At 36.0% G+C, this 12076-nt stretch overlaps 1 protein-coding gene across 2 annotated transcripts in view; it reads right to left on the bottom strand.

The window, feature by feature from the left end:
• Positions 1–12076, bottom strand: part of LOC107562777 (rho-related GTP-binding protein RhoA-D-like) — a 34865-nt gene that overhangs the window by 4563 nt on the left and 18226 nt on the right. The window contains exons 1-3 of one of the 2 annotated variants that reach the window (XM_016247498.1): positions 9398–9455; positions 630–787; positions 167–287 (exon numbers count right to left, since the gene is read on the bottom strand). In XM_016247498.1, the coding sequence (XP_016102984.1) occupies positions 167–287; positions 630–787; position 9398 (280 nt within the window). In that variant the 5' untranslated portion in view covers positions 9399–9455. Of the gene's footprint in view, positions 1–166; positions 288–629; positions 788–9397; positions 9456–12076 lie in introns of those variants that run through there. The other variant, XM_016247499.1, reaches the window with a different exon arrangement.

Genomic DNA, 12076 nt, shown 5'->3' with positions numbered 1-12076 from the left:
CCCCCCAGCCCCCCAGAATTCTTAAATGAACAAAGTTCTTTTCTTTTCTTGTTGAATAAAAGTGTTAATTTTGTTCAAAAAAATAAACAAATAAAAAAAAAAAATGTAAACACAAATCTTACTGACGCCAAACTTTTGAATGATGTGTATGTGTGTAGTTAAGTACCTAAACTATCTGGACTATCTATAGAGAAGCACATCAGAATAACATCCGTGTCTGGATACGACAATGGCCTCAAACGATCATAGTCTTCCTGACCAGCTGTATCCCATAGAGCCAACTCCACCTGAGAGACAGAAAGAGAAATGCAGATACTTCAGTATTCTTTTTCAGCTGAAGGTATGAACTGAACTTTGAGTGGCCTGAATGTCAATGTCAGAGGCCATAAATATAAAAAGCATTTAGAAACCTGAGGCTATTTAAAGAAATAACTGCAGACCACACTTGACTTCTCTCATAATATGTCCAAGCATATCTATTCAAGATGGCCACAAATTTGGGTTCAAAATATGACAGGCTGCAGTAACACCCTATTTCCCTCTCTCAAGCAAACATACACATTCTCAGCGCTTCTGTCCACAAAATGAGGAAGAAGGACTGTGTACAAGACTATTTCAGGATAACTGACCTGTTTGCCATCCACCTCTATGTCAGCGATGTAGTTTTCAAACACTGTGGGCACGTAGACCTCGGGGAACTGATCTTTACTGAACACAATCAGCAAGCAGGTTTTCCCACAGGCTCCATCTCCCACAATCACCAGCTTCTTACGGATAGCTGCCATCACTACAGAAAGCAAGAGAGGAAGAGATTTTACCATTAGAAATGGTTAAAAAAAATTATATGCATGCATGCATGTATATATTGTATTTAATGACAATAATGACTGGCTGTATATTATGTCACTTATTATATAAGCTATTTAACAAATAAACAAAATTAAATTGTTCATTAGTTTAAATTGTAAATATTAGTTTACATGAATGAATAGAATTGTATACATTAGCTTAAACTGTATATATTACCTTAAATAAACAATTAGTATATTAGCTAAGAAAGATAAAAAAAAGTAGCCATGATGGTGATGAAATATCCAGTTTAGCAGTGATTCTACAAACATTTAACAAATCAAACTAATTGGTCCAGACAGCCACAAAATACATCCAGACACAACACAATAGAGTGGAGCAGAAACCGTTCCAAGATCAATCCTGCATTTATGCAGAATCAGGAGGCCAAAATGCTGATCAAGGACCTAACTGACCCACAAAATGAACATGAAATTAGCACATTTTGTTCTAGGCCTTATTTGGGAGCGGTTTTTGCATCCACACAGACAGAAACAAAGCCAGAGCGTGAAAAGTATGGAAAATTCAGTAAGAGAAAGAGGGAGACTTTCCTGCCCCACCCTTTTCCTCCCTTTCCCATAATTTGGAGAAAAAAATAAGGACACGATGGCCCAAAAACGTCACAGCCAAAGAACATACACACACATTTTTCTTTAAATAGTGCCAATCCAGCCAGCTGTCCGCATTTAAGTAGGACATACACGTATAGAGCAGCAGTGCTGCCATACAGTAGGCCAAAGAACGGGACTACATGATTTTGGCTTCTACGAGTGACCGCAGACAGAGAAATTCAGAACATGTCAGACATAGGTATATAGAAATCTATAAACGCATTTAAAACAAAAGTTGACATTTACCACCACAACACACCAGTCCAGCAGCAAGTACAAAAAACTATTTGTTTGGCCTTGAATCACAGTAATACAGTTGAATTACTGAAATAAATGAACTTTTCCACGACATACTAATTTATTGAGATGCACCTGAACAGTTGTGTGATACCACAGTTTGGTAATACCATGTTTTTTTTTGACATTGTTTGATATTTAATAACAACAATAATAATAATAATGTGGTATTATTATTAAATATCATTTTGGACATGTGCCATGGCAATACCAATTTAAGACATTTATTGTGCTTTTTTTGTATATGGTATTCTCTGAACTACTTTAGGGTACAATGTAAATGTATAAAAATGCCTACCATAAAGTATCAAAGTACTAAGGTATTACTATAAACTACTGTTTGGGGTCAGTAAAGTTTTAAATTGTAATAATACTTCACAATATTACGGTTTTATTGTATTTTTGATCAAATAAATTCTGCCTTGGTGAGCATATCTTTCAAACTTTTGGAATTACCTTTAAAATAAAGTAAAATCAAATGAAGTCTTCACTTTAGTGTGTGTGAGAAGAGCTGCACAAATTAATGAATGACTCAACATTTTATTACTGTGGTTTCAAAGTATAGTCAGGACTTTGCAGCTTCATGAGACATTTAGATTGGATGGTCACAGGAAGTTGTCAGCTGAGCCTGAAACAGAAAGCACACCCACACATTGAACTTCAAAAATCACAGGACATGTTCTAAGAGAGAGAAAAGAACCGAAACAGGTCAGTGCTATTCTTGAACGTACGTCCCTGGAGAAAGAAATGTGTTCTTGGTGACGGCAGCCTGGTTTCTCACATGCACACACATTCATCTCTGCTGCCATTATCTCACAAGCCCTTCAAACACACCCAGTTCTGCCCACACTTTTTGAAACAGTTCAGACGAATTAAAAAAATTTTACAAAACGGACATATTAATTAACTGAAAATGAAATAAATCATAATTCATTTTTAAGTAGAAAAATTACAATGCAATCTGTGATATGTCATATTGGGAATTTCCCCACAGTGCTTGCTCTGGGAATGCAGTCCCGTCTCTTGAGGGCACAATGAAGAAACATTTCCTCAACCTCTGGTGGCAGGATTAGAGGGAGCTCACTTCCTGTTCTGACAACTCCCTTCCTGCTCACATACAGGCTCCAAAAAACTATTATATCTTTTAAATTAAAAAGACTGCAGCCCTCATAAATCACACAGCTGTATCTGAGAGTAAAGTACTGTTAGACCAAAGCCATGTCTTTTTAATATTATTTTTATACTATCAAAGTATTTATTAATAATTTGAATTAGCTTTAAGTTTTTCTTCTTCTGTGCTTTTGTCATTTTTAAAAAAAGATTTCTATTTAGCTTTTTTTTTTTTTTTTAATTTCAGTTTTAGTAATTTTAGTACTTCAGCTTAAATGTACAGTTGAGGTGAAAAGATTTGAGGATCACTGATGTAGATTGTTTGCACAATAGATAGACATTGGGTTATAATCTGAAAGGTCAACTAGTCTTTCTGACAACCCAACGACTAGTCAATTATGAAAATATGATGTTATGCACAACCCTAACATCCAGAGAATCAAAGACTTGTTGAGTCGAGCACTGGACTGAATCAGCAGGAGTTAATCAGAAGAAAATGAGAAAAGGTGCATTTCATTATGATTGATAAGAATCTATAACAGCTCGATACAACCTGGATATGGAAAGTGAATGAGATTTAAATTGGATTCAGGAGGGGGTTCAGTCCTTCTGCTTCAAAGATTTCCATAAGGGATCATGGGATAATTGAGTTCAGTCCATCACGACCGCTTTCTTCCCTCCAAACCCACCATAGAAATGACACACACTAAACAGGGCCCAGGAGAGCGTTTTAGGGGTGTGCAGTGGACGAGCAGACACTTTAAATGCTTTCAGTTGACCTTGAGCCACAGGAGCTGTGGACTGATGGGTCTGTAATACGGCTGGGCAGCATATTGAATATTCATGATAGATTTGCGACAATTTGGCTGGTGACATCAAATTAAGCAACACCGTGAACTTCTAATGTGCTTTTAATTTGGCCATTAAGCTTCCTAAAGACCATGTGTCAATAAACTAGCTTCTAGTTCCCTCTGTGTGTCACGGGAATGTGAACGTTGTTTTAAATGGAGGTGGTAAATTTGACTCAATCATTGTCAAAAATCAAAAATTGTCAATCATTTCAGCGAGTCAGTTCAAACAAGGAGGTTAGGTGAGAGATTTTTTTTTAATGTTTTTAAAAGAATTATGTCATGCTCAACAAGGCTGCATTTATTTGATCAAAAAAGTCAAAAAACAGTAATAGTCAAACATTGTAACAAAAAAACTCTGAACACACCCACACACCAGTTCAAAACTTTAGTTTTACTTTTAGTCAGAAAGATTTTTTTTATGTTCTTGAAAGAAGTCTCTTCTCACCAAGGCTGCATTTATTTGATCACAAACAGTATTTATATTATCACAAAAAAATAGCTGTTTTCTATTTCAGTATGTATATAATAATAATACATTTTATTTATGGGTGCCTTACATGGTGCATCCCTAATTTTTTTCAAGCAACCATTTTTTTTTTCAAAAAAAAAAAAAACAGGATTTGTTTGAAATACCTATACTGTAACAATGAAATATTTTGTGACCCGAAACTTTTAGTGGAAATTATTTGTTATGCACAATACCAGCTGGTTGGTTTAAAATTAAATAAATAAATGTATATGCGAGAAAAAGATACATTGAGACAGTGGGCGGTATGACCAAAAATGTATATCACGGTATTTTTCAAAATTATACTGGTTTTACGTAGGGCTGGACGATATAGCCAAAATTTATATCAAGATATATTTCTTAATTTCGGTCAATACGATATAATTCCGATATCGATATGAACACCATTAAAAAAAAGCCTCATAAAAACTGCCAAGAACACCCACAACAGATGTCTGTACCTACAAACTTCTGAAAAATTAATTTTCCAAGTCTATGAAACCTCCTCCTATAAAACTAATTTTTCCTTCTTAAATATTAATGTTCACCTTATATCAAACTATAGGCCGACATGCACTACCAGTCAAAGTTTTTGAACAGTAAGATTTTTTAATGTTTTTTAAAGAATTCTCTTCTGCTCACCAAGCCTGAATTTATTTGATCCAAAATACAGCAAAAACATAAAATTTAAAAATATTTTTACTATTTAAAATAACTGTTTTCTATTTGAAAATATTTTAAAACGTAATTTATTCCTGTGATTTCAAAGCTGAATTTTCAGCATCATTATTCCAGTCACACGATCCTTCAGAAATCATTCTAATATTCTGATTTGCTGCTCAAAAACATTCATTAATGTTGAAAACAGCTGAGTAGATTTTTTTCAGGTTTCTTTGATGAAGAGAAAGTTCAGAAGAACAGCATTTATCTGAAATAGAAATATTTTGTAATATTATAATCTTTTTGATCAATTTAAAGCATCCTTGCGAAATAAACGTATTATAGATCAAATAAGATTGCAGCGCTAAATAATATTTCTATAAATTCTTTCCCAAAAAAATTATACTGACTCCAAGCTTTTGAATGGAATAGTGTATAATGTTATAAAAGCTTTTTATTTCAGATAAATGCTGATCTTTGGATCTTTCTATTCATCAAAGAGTCCTGAAAAAAATTATTTCTCAAACGTTTTAAATATTGATATTCAGCAAATTAGCATATTAGAATGATTTCTGAAGATTTAAAATAACTGCTTTCAAAAAGAAAGCATAAATAGTAAAAAATAATTCAAAACTTTACTGTTTTGCTTTACGTTGGATCAAATAAATGCAGCCTGGGTGAGCAGAAGAGAATTCTTAAAAAAAATAATAATAATTTAAAATCTTACAGTTCAAAAACTTTAAACTGGTAGTGTAAGCTGATTATTCTTAATAGATTGTAAAAAAAAAAAAAAAAAAAGTGCTTCAGCCAGGATAAAGAATATGAAAAGTGCTCAGAGTTGCTGCAGAAAACAAAAAAAATTGAGCAACAACAAAAACATGTTGCTGCTGGAGACGGACTTATTGAAAATGCAAACTAATTCTGTGAGTGAATATTGTAGAAAGATTCCACATTAATAGTGACTTAACACGACCCATTAATACATGTTCATCTCATTTATAATCGTGACATCGTCTGATAAAATCAACATGGATCTACACTAAAGAGCGGCTATGCGGTGGTTTTGGCTATATTACCTTTTCGTCTCATGCAGCGCACTGCCTGCATCCGAGTAACATACATATATATACATATATAAGTTTATCAAAAAGTGCATAATATTAACAGACGAACTATGCTCATATTTATACCTCCAAACAGTCAGCAAAGTGACAGGTGCTTGGAAACGCTGCTTTGTACTCATTTATTGACAAGTCTGCTTCTGTACTGCCAACTGAAAGTGATGCTTCTCTGCCGCTCACTGCACAGAACAGACGCCGAGAGAGACGACACTGCACTGGGAGAGTCAGACCTCGTGCTCGCGGAGCAATACTGGCCAAATCTTCCAACTGATCCATAGCTAAGGCATATCCAAAAAAGTCGCTAGGGTTGTCAATATGTATATTCTATGGAAAAGGCCACTAAAAGGGTCTGAAAGTTGCTAAATCTAGTGCTAAAGTCGCACTCGTGTGTGGAGACGCGGGAGCGCCGAGCGGTGGATATTTGTGGCGGTCAATGTAGAAATTGTGGACACGTTCTACAGCTTCAGTTTTGGAACTTTCACGCTTAGTAACACATACAGCTGTTCCCTCACCACAGTGCAACAGTGAAAAGAGACCCCTCTCAAACAGTGTCACGTTCTGAACGTTGTTTAAACTACATATTGCGGTATTTAAAAAAAATCCAAATCCATATCAAGAAAAACAAACACCAGTATTCGGTATGAACCGTTATCAAGAGATAGATTGTAAAAAGTCTATGAGGGTGTGTGTGGCTGTCTCCTCCTGCTGTCATCTGTCAGTCTGCACCTCAATCTGTCACTGAGGGGACACTGTAACATTTGAACCGAGTAACTTTCATTCTGTCTCTATCTCGCTTGCACAAAGATCTCAGACAGGTTGGGTACAGGAGAAAAATGAAATGGTGCTGAGTGATGCCCGCTGGCCTGGTTCCTGTGAGTCCTTAGGAAGTTATGGGTGATGTGAGCACTGGTGAGAGTGTGTCTGGAGAATGATGTGAATATATGATGCCTGCAGTGGGAGACGCAGCACTCAGAGCTCTGTGAAACATGTGTCAGACTCACGGGCAAGCTGGAAAATCATGCTGCAGCAATCGGCCTCTGCCTGAAGCTCAAACCAACTACTTGCACAATGACCCGGTTCACTAGGGTTGAGCAAAATGACTTTTCGAACTCTAATAGTTTGGTAAGCAGTCTGACCTGGTCTGTTATGGTATGATATTTCCACTATACGATTATTGTGGCCAAAAGAATTCACAATATTGACATTGCCATTTCTATAGAAATTTTGAAAAAAATTAAATGCCATCAACCAAACTCATATTTAAAATTTAGTTTATTTTGGGTTTTCTCTTTTTTAAAACAATGAATCACTCAAAATATGGCAGAGAGATCGTAACTGTGACTGTAACAAAAGTGTCCAAACAGAACTTACAGCTAACTTTCACTTTCGCCTGTCTTCTCCTCTGAAATGATTTTGTGTGGCATTGGTAGCTACACACTGCATCATTGCTGCCTTCATTTTTCCATTTTATAACAGGTGTTAACTAGCAATAATGTGCAATTCCACCACCTACCATGTTAAAATGTGCTAACCAGATACTGGTGCAGGATTAATTTAACAGTTATATCAAGATTTCATTTTTTAAATATCATGATTATCGTTAATACCAGTATACTGGGACACCTCCAGACCTGTATAATTAAGGCCCGTCACACAAAAGAATAACTATAATGATAACTGTATTAGCATCCACACTGACAGACAATAACATCCTGTTTATTATAAGCAAATGCTGCAGTTTTGTCATAACTACTGCTTTGAATGCTCCAGTTCTTTTTAAAGTGGAGTGGATTCTGATTAACTGTCAATATTTATATCGTTCTTCAGCTGGAAAACATTGTTGCTAAATTGATTCCAGCGTTATCGTTCCTCTGTCATTATCATTCTTGTGGTGTGGACTTCTGTTCTCATAGAATTAAAATGATTAATAAAACTTAGTAACTGTAGTCTATACATATACCGTCCTGAATGAATGAGCCTTTAGGCTGGTTTTGGGTTTACCTGACCCTTATCAGATGAGTTAAGGATATATTTTTGCATTCAAAAACAGCTGGACAGAATCCTTTATTTAAACGTTATTGAAGGTACTATAGTTTCAAAAGCTTTGTTAAAAAAGCAACACTTCTAGCAAGCCATTCAAATAATAATATATAAATAAATAAATACACAAAAAATAAAAATCACGAGTTAAGACTAAAGAGTGTTTTAGAACAGCACAAAACATTAAAAATAACTAGTCAGTCAAACAAGTCATAATCAACTATTATTGGACAACTAGTGTACCTGGTAATAACACGCGCCTCTGATACATTGTGATCAGAAATTGATGTTAAAGATGCACTACAGAGGTTTTTGCGGAGTAAAAATTAATGTATTGAGCATCTAAAAAAACAAAACAAATAAATTAATAACAATGCTCAGAATTGTTCTTTAATGTGCAACCTTAATACTACACAGCAAAATCCCTTTTTTCAGTTGTTACATCAAAGTTAATTTTGAGTCTGACCCTGTTGACAATCACGATGCAAAATCCCCAGAGTTAAATCAACTCTGCTCAGAGTACATATTGTCTCAATCTACAGGGTGTTAAAGTAACACTGAAGCCGAGTTACCACTGTTGAGGATTATGTGATATGTTTTCATGTCTAAAAGCCTGAACAGTAGTTGTTCATCTTCAACATTGTTAACAGCGGGTATTCTTTACTAAAGCTCACTCATCAATTAATTAATTATCCCATTAACTTTAACTCTGCTTCAGTGTTACATTAACACTCTGTAGATTGAGACAATATGTACTCTGAGCAGAGTTGATTTAACTCTGGGGATTTTGCTGAGTATATGCAAACAGGGTCAGACTCAAAATTAACTTTGATGTAACAACTGAACTGAACTGTTATTTTCAGCAGGAATCTCACTGATCTGTATGCATCGGAGGAAATTTCACTCAGTATGAACAGGTAAAGAAGATCAATCTCTCTCTCCAGGAAATCTAACAGGAACTTCAATATACTTAAACCCACTGGAGCACATTAGAAATATTTAATGGGCTATAAGTATTTATTTAATAAAGTGAAGCTCTGCCATCAATTCACAGCTAATCTCACAATTAATGACCTGTAGAGATCATCAGGGGGTCCACTGAGTCTTTAAGACTGAGACACCTTTAAGACTGCACCTCACACAAACACAGTGGAGCACACTTCTCCTTTTGCCAATGGATCACACAGTTTAATATATAAAACACACACAAATTAAAATGCAGGCAAAGCTGAATTTAACCAGGAGGACTTTGGAAAGCATCTGCTGATTTGTGTCCTCAATGTGAGGAGGTCAACCTCCACCAAAAACTCATTGACTCCACATTTCTTATCTTTGTCTTACTCCCCTTACTTTTTGATTGAACCACCAAAACATTTTTAGATAAGGAGCATCTCTTGCGGTGTTTTTCTAGTAGGTGGTGGTCTGAATCAGCAAACACAGCCACTGTCGATCTGGCAAAACAGCGTCATAGTTTTTTTTATAAGTAAAACATTGCAGCAAGTGGCAAAATTGTGGCAAGTTCCATGGGAGAATATCTAATAATAATAAAAAAGAGGATCCTTCAATTTGTATTGAGTGTGTAATAATTATTTCCCTTCATAACCTAAAATGTGAATCACATCATCCTAAAGAAGTCCTAAAAGTCTTAACAGTAACACCTGCATAAACACACAACTGTACACCCTTATGTGCCAATAGACTGAACACACAGCAAGACTAGATAATATGTCTGGAACTGTTTGGTAGGGACAGTTACTATGTCTGTAACAATTTACTAACTTTCATGTTGTAACAAACCTGCAGATGGTTTTTTATTTAATTTTTTCTGAGGAACAAAGATGATGATGATATTTTGAAGAATGTCTTAGTCTTTTGGTCCATAAAATGAAAGTCAGTTCCGTTTTAGATTTCGTTGACTTCCGTTGTATGGGCAAAAATATAAAATCACTTTAAAATATCTTCTTTTGTGTTGTACAGATGTCATACAGGTTTTGAACAACATGAGGGTTAGTAAAACTTTTTTTTAATAACATTTATTTTTTGCCTTAACTATTCCTTTATTAAACAAAAACATTAGAAATAGCTCACAGTGACTTACAGAAGGTGTAAACACACAGATAGTCAAACACAAATAGCTCATCCCCTGTTGTTTTCACTGCTGCCCCTGTTGTTTTCACTGCTGGGTCTAATAATTAAAGATGCTTATCTTCGAGCACAAATTGACTAGTTTATTAATGCTGATCTAGGATCATTCTCAATTCTTTAATCCAACCTTGACTCAAAGATAAAAACAGATGAGAGCTGTCCTCAGGTTAGTGTATGAAGGCTGTTGGGTGTCTGGATTGTGTGGAATCTGCACTCATGCTGGGCAGGTTAAGAATGTTTCAGCTTAACCAGAGACCTTAACTTGAGAATGTGTGTGTTGTACAGATGTCATACAGGTTTTGAACAACATGAGGGTTAGTAAAACTTTTTTTTAATAACATTTATTTTTTGCCTTAACTATTCCTTTATTAAACAAAAACATTAGAAATAGCTCACAGTGACTTACAGAAGGTGTAAACACACAGATAGTCAAACACAAATAGCTCATCCCCTGTTGTTTTCACTGCTGCCCCTGTTGTTTTCACTGCTGGGTCTAATAATTAAAGATGCTTATCTTCGAGCACAAATTGACTAGTTTATTAATGCTGATCTAGGATCATTCTCAATTCTTTAATCCAACCTTGACTCAAAGATAAAAACAGATGAGAGCTGTCCTCAGGTTAGTGTATGAAGGATGTTGGGTGTCTGGATTGTGTGGAATCTGCACTCATGCTGGGCAGGTTAAGAATGTTTCAGCTTAACCAGAGACCTTAACTTGAGAATGTGTGTGTGGGTGGTGGGGGACTGGTACTGTTGCGTTTGTGTTTAATATTTAACAGATAAATTACTCTCAAAATTATTATTTTTGTTGTTGGTGTCATGATACTTCCTCATATCAAAGTAAGCCATCCATATAATAATATCCCCAAAAGTGTGGTTCTTCAGTGGTGTTTGTCAATGGTTGTGCTTTTAATGCATGTAATTTGCCTGGCAAACAACAATCTTGGAATCTAAGAGTACGAAGTCTCCGTAGAATAAAAAGATAACGGAGATTAAACCCGATACATCCGCTACACAAAACATTGTGAAGATAACACTGAACATTAAGGACAAAAATGGAGACAGAATTATTTTTTTCCCCCGATAACATCGCTGGTGTGGAAATGCTATGACGTTTCGAGAAACAATGAAAAATTTGCCGTTTGTCGTGTATGTTTTGCATGATGATATGATGAATGGATGGTTAATTTTTAACAGCAGATTCAGTGACGTTAGAGCTGATCTGCGCCTCACTGCACGCGTCGGCGGCGCGTTACGGTGCTGACCGCAGCCGCTCTAGTCAGTGCTTGTGTTTATCAGCCAGCCGCGGCACGTTTCTGAAGCGGCTCTCCACGCTGCTTGGTTAAAAATAGTCTTTTGTGAGTTGTCACAGCGTGGAGGACAGAACAAAAACAGAGGTTTCCCCAGTAACAGCTGTACACAAAGCGGCGCTGAGCTCACAAACGCTGCTTTATCAGGCATACAACATGCAAGATGAAATGAAAATGACATTGAAAATTTTCTAAAGATAGTCTTCCTTCAGAAATACAGTGATATAAAAACACCCGCACCTTGTTTTGATTTTTAAACGTGCAGTACGTGCTCATGTTTATTCAGCAAAGCCTTTTGGAAAATCAAATAAATAAATGTATGGGAAACATCCCACAGCACAACCACCTGAGCCCAACTTCAGTCTACTCATCCCCTTAACTTTAACTGCCTTTGTAGCCGGTGCCATAGCCAGACTGATAAACAAACACAGACCGGACGTGAACTTCGGGGCCAGGCGTGTGCGCCCATTGAAACCATCTATATAAAGCTTGAAGCATCAGAATCGGCATCGGTATCGGTACCGGCCAAGAAATCGGTTGACAAGCTGCAAAAATCCTGATCGGAGCATCCCTA

This window comes from Sinocyclocheilus grahami, unplaced genomic scaffold (assembly GCF_001515645.1).
Source record: "Sinocyclocheilus grahami isolate Dianchi unplaced genomic scaffold, SAMN03320097.WGS_v1.1 scaffold839.1, whole genome shotgun sequence".
Classification (NCBI taxonomy): Eukaryota; Metazoa; Chordata; class Actinopteri; order Cypriniformes; family Cyprinidae; genus Sinocyclocheilus; species Sinocyclocheilus grahami.
Note: the sequence above shows the minus strand (reverse complement) of the source record. Positions and strands in the feature narration are given on the sequence as shown.